At 50.0% G+C, this 19616-nt stretch overlaps 1 protein-coding gene across 2 annotated transcripts in view; it reads right to left on the bottom strand.

Annotated features, from left to right (window-relative positions):
- The window catches only part of abcc5 (ATP-binding cassette, sub-family C (CFTR/MRP), member 5), a 28449-nt gene that overhangs the window by 5398 nt on the left and 3435 nt on the right, over positions 1-19616 (bottom strand). The window contains exons 3-27 of one of the 2 annotated variants that reach the window (XM_046074999.1): positions 17369-17524; positions 16865-17009; positions 16395-16628; positions 16125-16298; positions 15600-15747; positions 15373-15521; positions 14766-14873; positions 11653-11804; positions 11235-11436; positions 8893-8964; positions 8680-8804; positions 8501-8573; positions 6447-6650; positions 6188-6331; positions 5614-5701; positions 5129-5298; positions 4181-4327; positions 3655-3784; positions 3287-3569; positions 3021-3207; positions 2842-2931; positions 2092-2281; positions 1846-2005; positions 1676-1754; positions 677-790 (exon numbers count right to left, since the gene is read on the bottom strand). In XM_046074999.1, coding sequence (XP_045930955.1) covers positions 677-790; positions 1676-1754; positions 1846-2005; positions 2092-2281; positions 2842-2931; positions 3021-3207; positions 3287-3569; positions 3655-3784; positions 4181-4327; positions 5129-5298; positions 5614-5701; positions 6188-6331; positions 6447-6650; positions 8501-8573; positions 8680-8804; positions 8893-8964; positions 11235-11436; positions 11653-11804; positions 14766-14873; positions 15373-15521; positions 15600-15747; positions 16125-16298; positions 16395-16628; positions 16865-17009; positions 17369-17524 — 3724 coding nt within the window. Of the gene's footprint in view, positions 1-676; positions 791-1675; positions 1755-1845; positions 2006-2091; positions 2282-2841; positions 2932-3020; positions 3208-3286; positions 3570-3654; positions 3785-4180; positions 4328-5128; positions 5299-5613; positions 5702-6187; positions 6332-6446; positions 6651-8500; positions 8574-8679; positions 8805-8892; positions 8965-11234; positions 11437-11652; positions 11805-14765; positions 14874-15372; positions 15522-15599; positions 15748-16124; positions 16299-16394; positions 16629-16864; positions 17010-17368; positions 17525-19616 lie in introns of those variants that run through there. The other variant, XM_046075000.1, reaches the window with a different exon arrangement.

The following is a 19616-nucleotide window of genomic DNA, read 5'->3' as shown; positions in this document are numbered from 1 at the left end:
TCTCACCTGTTTGTCTCTCACTTGTCTGTCTCTCTCTCACTTTTCTGTCTCTCACCTGTCTCTCTCTCACCTGTTTGTCTCTCACTTGTCTGTCTCTCTCTCACTTTTCTGTCTCTCACCTGTCTCTCTCTCACCTGTTTGTCTCTCACTTGTCTGTCTCTCTCTCACTTTTCTGTCTCTCACCTGTCTCTCTCTCACCTGTTTGTCTCTCACTTGTCTGTCTCTCTCTCACTTTTCTGTCTCTCACCTGTCTCTCTCTCACCTGTTTGTCTCTCACTTGTCTGTCTCTCTCTCACTTTTCTGTCTCTCACCTGTCTCTCTCTCACCTGTTTGTCTCTCACTTGTCTGTCTCTCTCTCACTTTTCTGTCTCTCACCTGTCTCTCTCTCACCTGTTTGTCTCTCACTTGTCTGTCTCTCTCTCACTTTTCTGTCTCTCACCTGTCTCTCTCTCACCTGTTTGTCTCTCACTTGTCTGTCTCTCTCTCACTTTTCTGTCTCTCACCTGTCTCTCTCTCACCTGTTTGTCTCTCACTTGTCTGTCTCTCTCTCACTTTTCTGTCTCTCACCTGTCTCTCTCTCACCTGTTTGTCTCTCACTTGTCTGTCTCTCTCTCACTTTTCTGTCTCTCACCTGTCTCTCTCTCACCTGTTTGTCTCTCACTTGTCTGTCTCTCACCTTGCATTGTCTCAGCAGAGCTCTGGCGACACACAGCAGCTGTCTCTCTCCCACGGAGAAGTTCTCTCCGTTCTCCACCACCTCCGACTCCAACTTCAGGGGCAGCTGGGACACCTGGAGGACAGACAGGCGGTTTATTATAGTGTATAACCCTGCCGCGCGACCCCATAATGGATGTTAAAACCACAACAACTATTTTTAAAGCTGCAGTCGCAGTTTGTCAGATGATTCCTTTAGTCTCTTGCTCTGATGCCATCTCGGACGCCACAGCGAGCTGCTCGAATGTGTGAGATTGTGGAGAAAGCAACAAGTTTAAAGAGGAAAAGTGTGAAAGACCAGCCCGTTCTCATTTCCACAGAATCAAATAATTCAATAGTTCACGCCATCCTCCTACGCACTGGAGGGGACTGTTCAACGCTAAAAGTACTTTAACAACAGAACAGTTGGAGGTGGTTGGGGTGGACAAAAACCAGTGTTCGTTTCCTCTGTGTGAAACAAAAACACTGATTCCTTTTAGTGATGTTACGTAACTTACCTACGTAGCATTACTTAAATTATGTAATTTAAGTCAAGTAACGTAGTTATTTTAACCCTAACCCTTCCTAAACCTAACCAAGTAGTTTTGGTGCCTAAACTTAACCAAACTGCGACGTTTCACAACATTAACCACTAGTTTTACGGGCGTTAAAAAAACGACGCCAAGGGGTCTTGACAAAGAGTCCATATGTGGGAGGAGAACGGGTTGGGAAGACATAAAAAACCTTGTCACGCCCATCCAGTTGAAGATCTTACGTCTCGTTTAAAGTTCGGATGGAGTCTGTAGGAGATTTAACGGTGAAGTTATTGGACAACAAAGACGAACCAGTTGGAGGAGCTCTTAACTCCAGACTCAGAGAAAGAAAGAAGGACGGGCCCCTGGTCCCCCTGGATCCTGGAACACTGAGCACATCTGGTTTCCTGCAGGACGACACTATAAAGTACAAAGATGTGGGTACTCACACACTCCTTCATGTGACTTCTCTCCAGAGCGTCCCAGATCTGCTCCTCGCTGTACTGGTGAAACGGGTCCAAGTTGAACCTGTGGGACACACACAAAGCAATGTTCTAACTAACGTCACGCCATGCTGTCACATGATAAACCTTTTCATGTAGCGACGAGCCGTCCCCACCTGACGGTCCCACTGAACAGCACGGGGTCCTGGGGGATGATGGACAGCTTGCTGCGGAGGTCGGCCAGTCCGATGTCACTGATGTCGATGCCGTCGATCAGGATGGAGCCTCCACAGTGCTCCACCAGCCTGAACAGAACCACGCCCAGAGACGACTTCCCTGCACACACACAGACAGACCGCGGGTCTCAGAGTCTTCATCAGAGTCAAAGCCAAGACCTGAGGAGACACAGAACCCTGTCCTACCTGATCCAGTCCTGCCGACAATGCCGACCTTCTCTTTGGGCCGGATGGTGCAGGAGATCCTGTTGAGAACCAATGGGAGGTTCTCCTGGTACCTCATGTCCACCTCCCTGAGCACCAGCTCCCCCTGCTGGGGCCAGTCAGCCGGAGGGGCGCGACCTTCGACCCGGGCCGGGGCTTCCTGGGACAGGGACTGAGACACAGACGGCATGGTGATTTATCCAGGCTGGGATAGAGACTGCCGCTGAGTCCAGCCTCTTTTTTAATCCCTAACACCGGTCGACCTTTCTAAGATTCCTTTGACATTCTGCCCAGCAACGACAGGTGTTTTAAATCACCTGACAGGAAGTTGGATTAACCAATCAGTTTGTTTGATGTTCAGGGACCACAACACCCTCTTCTGTGTAAACGTGTAAATATTATCTTCTCGCCTTAGTTAGACAATCCTGAATCACCTCCAAGTGGTCCAGAATGCTGTTGCTGAGCTTTAAACCAAGTCCTCTAAATAGTCTCACTGAGATTCTTTGGCCATTAAATTCAGAATCCAGTTCACTGTTCTTGTGATTCCTGGTGGAGCTGTGCAGGGTCAGACGCCTCTCTACATTAAAGATCTACTGCAGCTCCACATCAGCAGCCGGCCCCAGAGGTCTGATCAGGGACTATCGGTTCATCACATGACACAGAACCTAAATGCTCGTGGATATGGTCGCTTGAAAACCTTTTCAGACTCCAGAAAACCAGTGTAACCAGTACCTGGATGTAGTGGTGGATTCTCTCGACGGAGGTGAAGCGAGCTTCAGTCTCAGAGGCCAAACGCACTGTGAACTGGAACAGTCCTGTTAACTGGAATAGGGGGAGACACGGACTCATGTCACAGGGTTGGGACTTTGGGACGTTTGCCACTAATGGCTCAGGAAGGTGCTTTACGTTACCTGGACAGCGTAGGAGATGGCGAGGCCAGCGTAGGCGGGAGGGATCTGCCCATGCATCAGGACCATCATCAGGGCGGTAATGCTGATCAGACCAACACTGATGACGTCCAGACGCACCGCCAGCCAGCGCATTGCACAGCTGAACAAGTAGAAGGGAGCCTGGTTCTGGTCCAGCAGAATCTGGTACCTGAAAACAACAACATGTTCAGACTAGGCATGGGGGTGAGGTCCTGGATCATCATGGCTTTCATGGTTCCAACCCTGACCTGTTGAGGAAGTCGTCGCCCCTGCCATATGCCTGCAGTGTGGCCAGGCCCTGGATGCTGGAGGTGATGTGGGACATGAGGGGCGTCATAGTCACGTTGTCCAGGCGCTTCAGCTCCCGGATGAAGACCCTGGAGATGCTGTGGAGCGCTGCGAACAGCAACACCAGGGGACCCACCGCTACCAGGAACCATGGGAAAACACAGCTGACAACACTCAGGCAGAAGAAGACCAGGATCACGTTCTGGATTAACATCTCAGTCTGGAAGGGCAGACGCGTGTCGACTGGAGGGGAAAACGTAAGAGGTTAGTTTCCAAAAGGATCCCAGACTCGGCCACGTACTGAACTGCATCTGGGACAGTCCCTTACCTTCGTCCATGTCCTTGGAGAAGCGGTTTAGGATTCGTGCAGTGGGAGTTGTGTCGAAGAACTTCATGGGGCAGCGGAGGATCTTGCGAAAGAGCTGGTCATGCAGCTTCGAGGAGGCGCGCAGAGTTCCCTGCAGGGCACAACCAGATTCAACAAGACTCACCACCTTCAGCTCACGAGAGACGCCGTGTGGTGCAAAGGTTTGATCTGACGTGTGAAGCAAGACAGTTCATAGAGTCCAAAACCAGGGCCCAGAGCACCTGTGGCATCAATCATTTCACCTCAACTCAGACGCTTCCAGGCTGTTGTTTTTCTGTACGATACATCAGGTGTGTCTACAGGTGTCACATCATGTGTTGCATTAGCTGTTAGTGTGAGTTTCACCTTTTAAAGTCGGCGGGAGAAGCAGAAAAGCCCACAGCTGATGTCGGTGTCAGCCTGCGAGCTGGATTTAACCTCAGAGTGCAACGACCAAAGCCGACGTAACGCCATAGTTTGCCCTGTGGTCAGCGTGTCTTCTCCTCACCTTGACGAAGGCGATGCCTCTGAAGAGCTTGAAGAGCAGCATGACTCCCATGGAGGAAGCGTAGACCGCGGCGTACTGTTGCATCATTGGATTGTCCTTCACGCTGGCGCTCACAGCTGAGCTGTTGCCCTGGGTTACCGTGGTGTTCTGGAAAAACAGGTACAGAAAGATGTGAGAGGAGTCAGGAGGTGATGAGGAGGAGGTGTCTTTGAAGGTTCTCGGTCATCCAGGTCACAGTTCTCCAAGGAAGGTTAAATCAAGGGCAGTTGGACTCGGTCGAAGGTACTCGAAGAGTGGAGGCTCCTTCGGTTCTGACTAGCTGTTTTCACTCTGCCTTATTGTCCAAGAGTATTGGGGCAATATGCCGGATCTCTGCGCTGTATGAAAGGTACGGCGCCGGAAAGGGGGGTCAGATTCAATCCACATTGGTAGAAACAGAGACGGAACAATGTTTGTGAAAAGCCAGTGTTGTGTTAAACGGTCTTTTTCTGTCACACCGCTGGTTCCGTAAAGCCGGATCGCTGTGTGAGAGAACACTTGGTCGCAGGATTATGGCGCTGCTAACTTTTGTTTAGTATGAACGAGCGACTGAAGGATACTGCCGCATATTCTTTTATTGTTTATTGAGGGATCTCTGGATGAAAGGGGTTCTGACTGCAGGGAGTCGCAGCTGTTGACCCTCTGTTAGGTCGTTATCAAGGTGATGGATACCGCTGGTTCGTTAGAGCTCCTGGCTGCTGTAACGACAGTTGTTGTGGTCTTTGGAGTCACATGAGGCCAAACGTGAGCGTTTGTTCAGCCTCCTGGGAAGAGACGAAAGCACTGTGGGTGGGGGACAAGTGGGGTCTCAGCTGCCCCTGATTTTAACCTTCGTTGGATGGTGATGATGGTGATGATGGTGATGATGAGAGGTGACGATGAGGGGGTGAAGAGGAGGAGGTGTCTCACCCCGCTGCCCTGGTTGATCCAGTAGCTGAGCCACCACTGGCAGAAGGCAGAGCTTCCCACATTGAGAACGAACAGAGCCAGGATCAACAGGCAGGGGGCGGAGCCACCGCACGCCGCCATGTAGAGCCGGAACACGGGCCAGGCCACGCCCCCACACTGCTGCTCCTCCCCTTTAATGTCACACGATCATTTTCACATTGAGAGATTATCACATGAGACATGTGTAACATGTGTTTGGTTTCTACAGTTTGGAATAAAAATGTATTTCAATTAAAGCAAACAAAATCCTGAAATCTAAATAAGCAGATTCATTTATTACTAATCGAATCAAAGACACCGACACATTCTCCTCGAAAATAAAAAGGCTGTTAAAATGCTTCAGTGCACCTTGTTACTGTTAGACATGTTTGTATGAATAAAGTTCAATTCAATTGTGTTTCTATAAAGTGCGGGGAAAAGGTAGAACACAGGTGTGTCAGCATTACCCTTGATGACCGGAGTGTCCTTCTTCACTGATTTTGGTTTAATGTCAGCTGGTTTCCTCTGAGAACCGCCATTCTTCCTGCTGGGAGCCTGAAACAGACAGACAGACAGGTGGACAGACAGTAAGACAGGTAGACAGGTGGACAGTTTCCACCGTGTTACAAGTTTGGCCGCTAGTAAAACTGGCTTCAGAGCTCGGAGTGATTCCTCCAATCACCAGACCAATAGCCAGACAGACAGACAGGAAGACAGGTGGACAGACAGACAGACAGGAAGACAGACAGGTAGACAGGAAGACAGACACGTAGACAGACAGACAGGAAGACAGGTGGACAGACAGGAAGACAGGTAGACAGGTGGACAGACAGACAGGAAGACAGACAGGTAGACAGACAGACAGGTGGACAGACAGACAGGAAGACAGATGGACAGACATACAGGTAGACAGGTGGACAGACAGAAAGGTAGACAGACAGGTGGACAGACAGACACGAAGACAGACAGGTAGACAGACAGGTGGACAGACAGACAGGAAGACAGATGGACAGACAGACAGGTAAACTGGTGGACAGGTACCTCTATGTGAGGAGTGTCTCCGAGCTGGAAGTGATTGAACATGGCGGCGTAGTCTCGATTCAGTTTCATCAGGTTGTCATGGTTACCCTGCTCCGCTATACTCCCCTCTCTCATCAGGATGACATCATCACAGTCCACCAGGTACTGCGCGCACACACACACACACAAACACACACACATACACACACACATACACAGGTGATCTCCTTGTCAGACAGGTGTAGCGCAGCGTTCCCGTACCTGTCAGGAGGAGTCTCACCTGCAGCTGGTGAGTGATGAAGATGACGGTCTTGTGGCGAAGCTGCTTCTTGATGGCGTTGTGGAAGATGTGGTTGGCCACGTGGGCGTCGAGGCTGCTGAGCGGGTCATCCAGGACGTAAACATCCCGGTCACTGTAGAGGGCGCGGGCCAAGCTGATTCGCTGGCGCTGCCCACCACTCAGGTTGGCACCACGCTCGCCAATCTGATGGGAGGGAAATATAAAAGTCTTCACGGCTGAGGACACATTCACGTCATCAACCAACCGTTTGTCAGATGTACAGATAATATTCTACAGGTGTGGAGAAGGCAGCGTTTCTGTGATGAGCTCAGGGGTCTCACTGATCTCTGGACCATCACAAGGTTCTGATATCAATGGACTGTGATCTCTTTAGCACTGCAGGAACTTATCAAACCTCTACCGTCTCTGGTTCTGGTTCCATTTCTCTCCCACTGCTGTGGGGACGAACTCCTGGAACTAAAAGGAGGTGATACTAAATCCAACTACCAGAATACCAGTGTTTCTGACGTTGGTCTACGTCATTAAACTGCGTATTATATTGTGCAATCAAGCGCAGTAGACCCTGGTGCCAACAGGAAGTAGCCATGTAGTAGTACTACATAGGACCAAAACTGGCTTCACTGCTCTCCATACAAACCCACGGGGTGGCTTCATCCATTCATTATACTGTGTGTGGGTGCTGGCCACCGTGACCTTCACAATCGCTCCTCCGAAACATGTTGGTCACAGAGACTAAATCCATACACAGTCCCAACAAGGACAGCAACCATCACTTTAATGCTGTAATGCAGATGCTGGACAAGCCAACATGTCCAGGCTTCATTAGTGTTTGTAGAGATGGAGCTGGCCTCAGCTGTTGGAAACCAAAAGGGGGACCAAAAGATTTCTCAGCATCTAGCAGAAACGGGGATACAACACACATTCATCATTTTCCACCGCCTATACGGAGCAATGTTGTCGCCCAGATGTCCTCCTCCCTAGCCACATCCTCCAGGTTTGGGATCCCACGATGTTCCAAGTCTAGACAGGACATATAATCCAGTGTGTTCTGCGTCAAGTGTGGGGTCTCCTCCCAGTTGGATGTATTCAGACAGGCATCAAGGAGGATCCTGATCACATGTCTAAACCACCTCAACTGACTCCGTACATGCAGAAAAGCAGTGGTCCTCCAAGATGTCTTAGCTCCTCACCCTATCCCAAAGGGTAAGCACGCACACTCTTGTTAGCAACTTACTCTTTCAGTCACCTACAAACCTCATGACCACAAGTAAGGGTTTTAAAGAACAGCATCCTGGTTCAGCTCTCTCTTCACCACGACAGTCCAGTACAACATCAACATCCCTGCTGATTCCAAAATAATCCACCTATCACTCACATTCCATCTTACCCTCCATCAAGACCCAAGACATTCCAACTCCAGAGGTAGCAGTCTGTGTTTTTCCAGCAGAGTACCACAGGCCCTAACTTGGAGTTGCCTCTCATCTCCGCCACTTCAAACTGGTCTTCATACAGCCCCAGTGTTCATTGGAAGTCAAGGTCTGAAGAAACCAGAAGAACCACATCATCTGCAAAAGCCGATCCAGACACCACCATACTCGAAACTCTCCACATGCCCTGGACGAGCCCTGCTGAGAATGAGTTCTCACTCCAATTATACAAGGGCTGAACGGCTTGTTGTAACAGCCCACACTCTTGCTACAAGATACTCTACGGGAAACAGTCAAAAAAGCCACAAAACAAATGTTGACTGTATGGTCAAACCCACAGGACACCTCCAGCATCATGGCTCCTCGGGTTCAGTTGCAGTTGAGCAAACCAAAAATTACAAAGTGGTTCAGTGAGTTGGACGCTGTTTTGAGCCACCAACTAGCTTCCAGCATGATAGTACTAATACTATGTATCCAACGAAGGTTAAAATCAAGGGCAAGTACATAAAGTTGATAAAATCAAGGGCAAGTACATAATACTATGTACTTCTTCCTCTACCTAAAGACCATAGTCTACACTAAAGTACAAACAGGAAGTGATGATACCTCTGTAAGGTCAGCATTAGGCAGCAATGTGAGATCTGGTCTGAGACAGCAGGCACTCAGCACTGACTGATACCTGCAGAGACCGACAAAAAGACAAGTCTTAGAGCTGGACCACACCCCGAGACCAGGTCAATAGGTTCAGGATGCCCACACCTGTCCTCCAGGCATCTTCTGCTCACCTGTCCTCTTGGTACTCCTGTCCAAACAGGATGTTGTCTCTCAGTGTTGCATTCAGGATCCAGGCCTGCTGAGCCACATAGGCCAGCCTTCCTCTGACAGCCACACTGCCCTCCAACATAGTCATCTGTCAATACACCCATCAACAATCAGTACAGGGAGCATGTAGGAAAAGTAGGAAGTGAGGTTTTACAGGATGTTGGAGGTAACATTACCTGTCCTAAGATGGCGGAAATCAGGGAAGTTTTTCCACTGCCGACGCTACCGCAGACACCGACCAGCGTGCCCTGACAGACAGACAAATGTTAGAATTGTAACATGTCCACTCTCCCAGGTGTTTGGACCTGACTCCTAGACCTTCCTGTGGGAAACTCTTGCACCTGACTCCTGGACCTACATGTTTGACACTCTTGGACCCAACTTCTGCACCTACCTGCGAGAAACTCTTGCACCTGACTCCTGGACCTACCTGTTTGACACTCTTGGACCCTACTTCTGCAGCTACCTACTGGACACTCTTGTACCTGACTCCTAGACCTACATGTTGGACAATCTTTCACCTGACTCCTGGACCTACATGTTGGACACTCTTGCACCTGACTCCTGGACCTACATGTTGGACAATCTTGGACCCAACTTCTGCACCTACCTGCTGGACACTCTTGCACACGACTCCTGGACCTACATGTTGGACACTCCTGCACACGACTCCTGTACCTACCCGTTTGACACTCTTGGACCCAACTTCTGCAGCTACCTACTGGACACTCTTGTACCTGACTCCTAGACCTACATGTTGGACAATCTTTCACCTGACTCCTGGACCTACATGTTGGACACTCTTGCACCTGACTCCTGGACCTACATGTTGGACAATCTTGGACCCAACTTCTGCACCTACCTGCTGGACACTCTTGCACACGACTCCTGGACCTACATGTTGGACACTCCTGCACACGACTCCTGTACCTACCCGTTTGACACTCTTGGACCCAACTTCTGCAGCTACCTACTGGACACTCTTGTACCTGACTCCTAGACCTACATGTTGGACAATCTTTCACCTGACTCCTGGACCTACATGTTGGACACTCTTGCACCTGACTCCTGGACCTACATGTTGGACAATCTTGGACCCAACTTCTGCACCTACCTGCTGGACACTCTTGCACACGACTCCTGGACCTACATGTTGGACACTCCTGCACACGACTCCTGTACCTACCCGTTTGACACTCTTGGACCCAACTTCTGCAGCTACCTACTGGACACTCTTGTACCTGACTCCTAGACCTACATGTTGGACAATCTTTCACCTGACTCCTGGACCTACATGTTGGACACTCTTGCACCTGACTCCTGGCCCAACCTGTTTGACACTCTTGGACCCAACTTCTGCAGCTACCTGCTGGACACTCTTGCACACGACTCCTGGACCTACATGTTGGACACTCTTGCACCTGACTCCTGGACCTACATGTTGGACAATCTTGCACCTGACTCCTGGTCCTACCTGCTGGACACTCTTGGACCCGACTCCTGGACCTACATGTTGGACACTCTTGCACCTGACTCCTGGACCTACATGTTGGACAATCTTGCACCTGACTCCGGGACCTACCTGTTGGACAATCTTGCACCTGACTCCGGGACCTACATGTTGGACAATCTTGCACCTGACTCCTGGACCTACATGTTGGACACTCTTGCACCTGACTCCTGGACCTACATGTTGGACAATCTTGCACCCGACTCCTGGTCCTACCTGCTGGACACTCTTGCACCTGACTCCTGGACCTACATGTTGGACAATCTTGCACCCGACTCCTGGACCTACATGTTGGACACTCTTGGACCCGTCTCCTGGACCTACATGTTGGACACTCTTGCACCTGAATTCCGGACCTACATGTTGGACAATCTTGCACCTGACTCCTGGTCCTACCTGCTGGACACTCTTGGACCCGACTCCTGGACCTACATGTTGGACACTCTTGCACCTGAATTCTGGACCTACCTGTTGGACAATCTTGCACCTGACTCCTGGACCTACATGTTGGACAATCTTGGACACGACTCCTGGACCTACATGTTGGACAATCTTGCACCTGACTCCGGGACCTACCTGTTTGACACTCTTGCACCTGACTCCTGGACCTACATGTTGGACAATCTTGCACCTGACTCCGGGACCTACATGTTGGACAATCTTGCACCTGACTCCGGGACCTACCTGTTTGACACTCTTGCACCTGACTCCAGGACCTACATGTTGGACAATCTTGCACCTGACTCCTGGACCTACCTGCTGGACACTCTTGGACCCGACTCCTGGACCTACATGCTGGACACTCTTGCACCTGACTTCTGGACCTACATGTTGGACAATCTTGCACCTGACTCCGGGACCTACCTGTTTGACACTCTTGGACCCGACTCCTGGACCTACCTGTTGGACACTCTTGGACCCGATTCCTGGACCTACATGCTGGACACTCTTGCACCTGACTTCTGGACCTACATGTTGGACAATCTTGGACCCAACTTCTGCACCTACCTGTTGGACACTCAGGTTGATGCAGTGCAGGGTGCTCTGAAGGCACTGGGAGACGGGGGGGGCAGACAGCAGGGGAGGACAGGCCTCCTCTTCCCCGTCTTCCTCCTCTGGACTTGAGGCTACATCTCCTCCTTCTCTCAGCAGGGAGCCGGTCACCTCGTCCTCCTCCTCTTCCTCCTGGAGAACCCTTATGTCTCTGCACCTGAAAGTCACCACACACTCAACTTACTACTCTAGGAACTGACCTACTTCCTCCTTTTAATCATTTAAATAAATAAATGCAGCCTTCATTAGACAGAACTTGGAGGACTGAACCATCTTTATCAGCGAGCAGGGCAGGTTCAGCCTATCACCCTTCAGACCAGTAAAGAAGACCGGTTCTAAACTGGGACACAGATTCATGTAAATGTCACTTTACTTGTGTCTGCCGGCTGTTCGGACACATGGGCTGGACTGAGTGCTCTGTCCGACTCCGTCCCATGCCAGACTAGCACCACACATCTCTACAGCAACCTGAGGATCGCTAGGCAACATGTGGACGCTGTCGACCTCCGGCAACAGGAAGAGACTCTGAGGACAGACAGAGGGCAGAGAGGTCCAACCAGATCAAAACAGGGGACCAAATGAACCAATGGAGGTCCACTATGTAGGTATATTGCATAAACAAGTAGAACGTAAGGTTATGTTTAGAAACAGTGAGAGTTCAAGTTGCTTCCACCAGGCCCTCACACAAGACGCCAACATGCAAGACAAACAGATTTAAACTTAATTTGTCCCAGCTGCCGTTAGCATTTTAAATAAATCAATGTGATTGTATTTTATTGTTGGCTGTATTTTGTCCAACTTCGTGGCCGCTTTGTTTGCACCTAGGATCAGCTGATCGCACTGAAGCTGACCGGCATGGCGCAGAGGAGGAACGAAACGGTGAGGGAAGAGAGAGGGGTCCAGACAACAGAGACTTAGGAGAAGGAGATTTAAGCCGTGTCTCCCCTCTGTCATCATGGGCAATGTGAGGTCACTGGCTAATAAGACGGACAAGCTAACAGCGTTAGCACCATCAACGGCTTTCAGACTGTTCGGGCCGACAGGGAATGCACCCAGAGTGGTAAGTGTAAAGGCGGTGGGCTTGCCATTCTAGTTAACAACAGATGGTGTAATCCCGCTCACATTACGGTTAAACTGTGTATCTGTAGCCCGGACACTGAACTGCTTGCTGTGGGACTCCGGCCATATTATCTGCCACAGGAGATTTCATGCCATCGCTGTTGCCGTTTACATTCCGCCCTCTGCCAACTCGACGTCAGCGTGTAACATCACCCACACCGCCATTGCTGAACTCCAGACTCAACACCCGAGTGCCCTCATAGTGATCTCGGTGACTTCAACCACGTCACCATGAGCACCACACTTACTAACTTCACCCAGTATGTGAGCTGCCATACTAGAGAGGACAGGACCATGGACCTGCTGTATGCTAACATTAAAGATGCATACAGCAGAACAACATGAGGGAGGTCTGGAGCGGCATGAGGAACATCACTGGCTTCAGACTGACTGGCAGCAGAGGAGCTGAAGGCAGCTTGGACAGGGCCACCAAACTTAATCTGTTCTTTAACAGGTTTGATACTATGACTCCTGCCCATCCCCCCCCCCAACTCAGTCTGCCGTCAAACACCTCCAACCCCACTACCCCCCCTCCTCCTCCTCACTGTCCCCCACCCTCCTGTGAGACCCCAACCCCTCCTTCTCCGGCTCTCAGGTTAACAGCTCTCTCCAGCCTGACGACGACTCCTCTCCCCCTCCCCCACCTGTGACCTCTGTGTGCCTCACTGCTGACCAGGTGAGAAGACAGATGAGGAGACTCCACTCCAACAAGGCTGCAGGCCCTGATGGTGTCCGTCCCGGGGTGCTCAAAGCCTGTGCCCCCCAGCTATGGAGTCCTTCACCATGTCCTAAGCCTGAGTCTCTGTAGGGTCCCTGTGCTGTGGAAGACATCTTGCCTCCTTCCTGTACCAAAGACGCCACGTCCTAGTGGCTCTAAGGACTACAGACCTGTGGCACTGACCTCCCACATTATGAAGACCCTGGAGAGTCTGGTTCTGGATCAGCTGCGGCCCATGGTCAGACCTCTCCTGGACCCCGTCCAGTTCGCCTACCAGCCCCGACTAGGAGTTGAGGACGCCATCATCTTCCTGCCCACCTGGACAAGCCGGCGAGCACTGTGAGGGTCATGTTTTATGACTTCTCCAGTGCTTTCAACACCATCCGGCCGGCCCTGCTGGATGAGAAGCTGACAGTGAAGCAGGTGGATGCCCCCCTCGTGTCCTGGATTGTTGGCTACTTGACTGGCAGACCACAGTATGTGCGCCTGCAACACTGTGTGTCACACAGCGTGGTCAGCAACACCGGGGCCACACAGGGGACGGTCCTCTCTCCCTTCTTCACCATCTACACCACGGACTTTTGAGTCCTGCATCTTCAGAAGTTTTCTGATGACTCTGCTGTGGTTTGATGTATCAGCAGGGTGACGAGGCTGAGCACAGAGCTGTGGTGGGGGACTTTGTCACAGAGCAGAACCATCTGCAGCTCAATGTGACAAAGACTAAAGAGCTGGTTGTGGATGTAAGGAGAGCAAAGGCACCAGTTTCCATCCAGGGGGTCCCTGTGGACATTGTGGAGGATTACAAATACCTGGGAGTGCACATGAACAATAAACTGGACTGGGCCAAGAACACTCAAGCCCTCTACAGGAAGGACCTAAGGACCTCCTAACTTCCGGTTTAGCCCTCCGCTAACGTGAATGGGGGTAAAATTGTAAACGTGCGGCTGGTTTAGCCTTTTCAAATGTTACCGACCGAATGGATCACATCCTGATAGTGAAACGAGTCATTTCACTCGGGTTGTGACGGTCAAATATATTGATCCACCGTGTTACAGCCGCTGGTTTGGCCGCTAGTAAAAGTTACTTCAAAGAACGGGGCATTTCCCGTTGGAGAAATTGCGAGGCTACCCAGCCGACCAATCACAGTTCTTATGGTCGGCGTCACCTCGACGTGTAGTTATATTTTTGAGGAGATGCACGTAGGGCTACGCCGTAGGTGACAAAGTAGGGTAGAGGGCTACGCAGAGGCTACGCCGTCGATTTGACACAGAAGTATAAATTGCACGTAAGTGTCTCCCACACGGACACTTAGTTTTAAACTAGACATTATTATCTGTTTTGTGAAATAACACCTGCTTAATTAATTAACTGCTTAATGTGCAATACTCTCTGCTGCAATTCAGCTGCTACTATTTATTCATTATTACTGTTCACCATAACAATTCCTTTTACTATGTAAATATTGTACATATCCATACTCCTTTATATTTTATTTTATTTTATATTTTTACTCTGATATTTATATTTTTTATATACCACTATCCTTATTTATTTTCCTTTTGCCTTTTGTGCAATGTGTGCAACTGTGATACAGAATTTCCGCTCGGGGATCAATAAAGATATCCTTGATCCTTGGGGTAGTGACAGACCTTGAATCTCTCCGTGGCCACTGAAGCTTCGGACAGAGACTTGACAGAGAACGGCGTGACCTTCAGGGCAAAAGTCATGGCATTAAACACCGTCACTACGGTGAAGGCCTGCAGAGACAGACAGACAACATCAATGCTAAAATATGTCGACATACAGTTAGCTGCAGCCTGCTACAATGCTAACAGGTAAAGAGAAAGAATTGTAACAAGGCAACCTCCGGCTCTCACTACAGAAGCCAATGTTGAAGCACCTTAAACCTGCGTTCTCTCTAGCAGCCAGCAGGGGGCGACTCCTCCGGTTGTACGAAAGAAGTGCAGTTCCATTAGAATAATGGTAAAATGTTTCTCAGCTGATTTATTCCCTCAGTAAACACTTTCCTGATGAGTTTCTGGTCTCAGTCGCTAGTTTCAAGTCTTCTTCAACACAGCATGATGTTCATTTAGTAAATTATGGTCCCGTTTAGAGGAACAGAGACCAGGAAGCAGGGGAGGCTTTAGGGCGGGGCTATATTGCTAACAGCTATGGAGCCAGTTTAGCCAACAGGGGCTGAGCAGTAAAGACATGATCAGAGAAACTTCACAGCGCTAACTGCAGGTAGTTTTGTACCTGAGCTGCCGTCAGGTCGTATCCTAGCAACATGTGGACAGAGAATGTTGCCACGCTGGCGATGACAACAACTATGGGAGCCACGCCCACAGTGATGCTCTGGAAGTAACCTGTGAGCTCCAGGATCCTGCGCTCCTCGTCACGGATTCCTGAGAGAAAACACAGTCAACATCACTGTTACTGTGGCGACAGGCCGGCCAGGTGAGCGTGTGCAGGTGAGTACGTACTGCGGACGTCCTGGGCGAAGGCTTTGACCCAGGCGTACATCTTGATGAACTTGATGTAGTTGAGGATCTCGTTCATCTTCTGCACTCGTCTGTCTGTGATGGCCACGCCCTTCCTCCTAAAGTACGCCGTCAGTCTGGAGCTGAACATCTGATCAGAGAATAACGATCAATAAACCTGATCAGGTGGGAGAATACTTATCTACAGGTAGATCGTTTAATCACAGACGTATACGGTTTCAGAAACAGTACGGTGTAACAAAGAGACGGTCATTTCAGAATGGGAACATTTTGAATCCGCTCCACACCAGACTCCCTGTAAAAAATACTGTTTTAAAAGCACAAATATCAAATGTTTCAGACCTGAATGCATGATGAGACTCTGAGCTACATATCTGAGACTATGGAACCAGCAAGTATAGAACGTAAAGGAGGAAGGTCCACACATAAAAATAACTCTGCAGGTGGTACAGGTACAACACAGTTCACCAAAGTAGGAAGAGGAGGAGGAGGAGCGCAGTTACTGACCATGGTGGGGTAGAAGAGGATGAAGACAGCTGATCCCAGCAGGGACGTCGGGCCCAGTATGAACAAGTTGTAGGCAACACCGAGCACGGCCACCAGGGGGCCCCCTGCTAACAGACTACCTACTGCTGCTGCATCAAACATCCGCTGACCGTCACTGGAGCACATGTTGACCAGCTGGGGGGGAGACGGAGGAGGACAAGAGGTTGGACATCGGCACCATCAGACAGAACAACAAGAAGGAACCAGAACCAGCACATATAGAAGCAGAACCTGTCCCATGGACTTGTCCCGGACGCTGCGGAGCTTCAGGATCTTGTGGAAGGCCAGACTGAGGACGGCTCCTCTCAGTCTGGATCCGGTCCTGTAGTTCAGGGCCCAGGTCAAAGCCAGAGACCAGGACCGAACCAGCTCCGTGGTCAGGAGACCCAGAACCAGCAGCAGCCCGTAGCCCAGGTCCGAGTCCTCCTGCTGGGTGTACTCCAGCAGGCGCTTCACCACAAACGCCTGGAGAGGGGGGGGACAAAATTATTATCATAATACTGGTCTTACTGGTACTTTAAGAGGTTTAATACACATAAAGAGCTTCTATAAAAACCAGAACAGGCATCTAATCGAGACGTCTATCTGTCGCAATGTCTTCCCACACCAGGCCAGTAAACGGGACAGCGTCTCACTGGGTCTCAGCTAGTAACTGAAGGTTTACTGTAGTCTTCATACTGGTCTGACTGGTTCTGACTCACCGGACCACTGAATCCTGCCAGCTGTGTGACGGTTAGACAGAGGATGGACAGCAGGAGCCGGGTCCGACAGAAAGACCAGACCACCGAACACAAAGACGCATCGCTGCCCTTTGACCTCAGCTCGTCCTCCCACAGAGACGCCAACCTGAGGACACGCACACACAACAAAGAAAGACATCAGTGACAAATAAAACACTTTAAATGAAACGTTCATCATCTTTAAATCATTTCCTGCCTTAAATCTAAAAACCAGACGGCAGGTCAGAACACCTTCTTGTCGTTGGCTTTATTTTGAAATTATTGCTGATCACACTGGACAGCTGTATCCTGTTTGGTGGTGTCTGAAAGTACGAAGCTCGTATCGATCGTTTTCTTTATGTCACATGAAAGCAGCATCATGGGCGAGCATGATGGATTCTGGGACATGTAGGCAGTAAATCCTCAGCTTCTACGCAGCTCAGGCGTTTTTACTTGTCACACAGATTCATTATTAGCTCCTCCCACCTCAGGCTGTTGGCATGACAACACTCCCGCTGTGACACGGGCCAGATGTCGTCCAATAGGAGGCGTCCTTTCCTGCGGGCATGCATGGCCAGAGGAGTCATCCAATGAAACGTCATGAAGGAGAAAAGACCTGCGCTGTCCACCGGATGGTCAAACCTGAGGGGACACAGACACACCTGAGGACACAAACACACCTGAGGGGACACAAACACACCTGAAGACACAAACACACCTGAGGGGACACAGACACACATGAGGACACAAACACACCTGAGGACACAAACACACCTGAGGGGACACAAACACACCTGAGGACACAAACACATCTGAGGGGACACAAACACACCTGAGGACACAAACACACCTGAGGGGACACAAACACACATGAGGGGATACAAACACACCAGAGGATACAAACACACCTGAGGGGAAAAACACATCAGAGGACACATACACACCTGAGGGGAAAAACACATCAGAGGACACATACACACCTGAATGGAAAAACACACCTGAGGACACAAACATACCTGAGGACACAAACACACCTGAGGACACAAACACACCTGAGGATACAAACACACCTGAGGACACAAACACACCTGAGGACACACACACCAGAGGATACAAACACATCAGAGGACACAAACACACCTGAGGGAAAAAACACATCAGAGGACACATACACACCTGAATGGAAAAACACACCTGAGGACACAAACATACCTGAGGACACAAACACACATGAGGACACAAACACACCTGAGGATACAAACACACCTGAGGACACAAACACACCTGAGGACACAAACACACCTGAGGACACACACACACCTGAGGGACACAAACACACCAGAGGGGACACAAACCCACCTGAGGACACAAACACACCTGAGGGGACACAAACACACCTGAGGGGATACAAACACACCTGAGGATCCAAACACACCTGAGGTCCCCTCAGGTGTGTTTGTGTCCTTATGTGTGTGTGTGTCACACACCTGAGGGGACACAAACACACCTGAGAACACAAACACACCTGAGGACACAAACACATCTGAGGACACAAACACACCTGAGGGGAAAACACACCTGAGGACACAAACACACCTGAGGGGAAAAACACACCAGAGGATACCAACACACCCTAGGGGACACAAACACACCTGAGGACACAAACACACCTGAGGACACAAACACACCTGAGGACACAAACACACCTGAGGGGACACAAACACACCTGAGGGGAAAAACACATCAGAGGACACATACACACCTGAATGGAAAAACACACCTGAGGACACAAACATACCTGAGGACACAAACACACATGAGGACACAAACACACCTGAGGATACAAACACACCTGAGGACACAAACACACCTGAGGACACAAACACACCAGAGGATACAAACACACCTGAGGACACACACACAACTGAGGACACAAACACACATGAAGACACAAACACACCTGAGAGGAAAAACACATCAGAGGACACATACACAGTTGAATGGAAAAACACACCTGAGGACACAAACATACCTGAGGACACAAACACACATGAGGACACAAACATACCTGAGGACACAAACACACATGAGGACACAAACACACCTGAGGACACAAACACACCTGAGGACACAAACACACCTGAGGACACACACACAACTGAGGACACAAACACACATGAGGACACAAACACACCTGAGGGGAAAAACACACCTGAGGGGAAAAACACACCAGAGGATACCAACACACCCTAGGGGACACAAACACACCTGAGGACACAAACAAACCTGAGGATACAAACACACCTGAGGACACAAACACAACTGAGGACACAAACACACATGAGGACACAAACACACATGAGGACACAAACACACGTGAGGGGACACACACAAACACACCTGAGGACACAAACACACCTGAGGGGAAAAACACACATGAGGACACAAACACACCTGAGGGGAAAAACACATCAGAGGACACATACACACCTGAATGGAAAAACACACCTGAGGACACAAACATACCTGAGGACACAAACACAACTGAGGACACAAACACACATGAGGACACAAACACACCTGAGGACACAAACACACCTGAGGGGAAAAACACACCAGAGGATACCAACACACCCTAGGGGACACAAACACACCTGAGGACACAAACACAACTGAGGACACAAACACACATGAGGACACAAACACACCTGAGGGGACACAAACACACCTGAGG

The sequence above is a fragment of the Micropterus dolomieu genome, linkage group LG17, assembly GCF_021292245.1.
Source record: "Micropterus dolomieu isolate WLL.071019.BEF.003 ecotype Adirondacks linkage group LG17, ASM2129224v1, whole genome shotgun sequence".
NCBI classification, from domain to species: Eukaryota; Metazoa; Chordata; class Actinopteri; order Centrarchiformes; family Centrarchidae; genus Micropterus; species Micropterus dolomieu.
The sequence above is the reverse complement of the archived record's forward strand: the minus strand, read 5'-3'. Positions and strand labels throughout refer to the sequence as shown.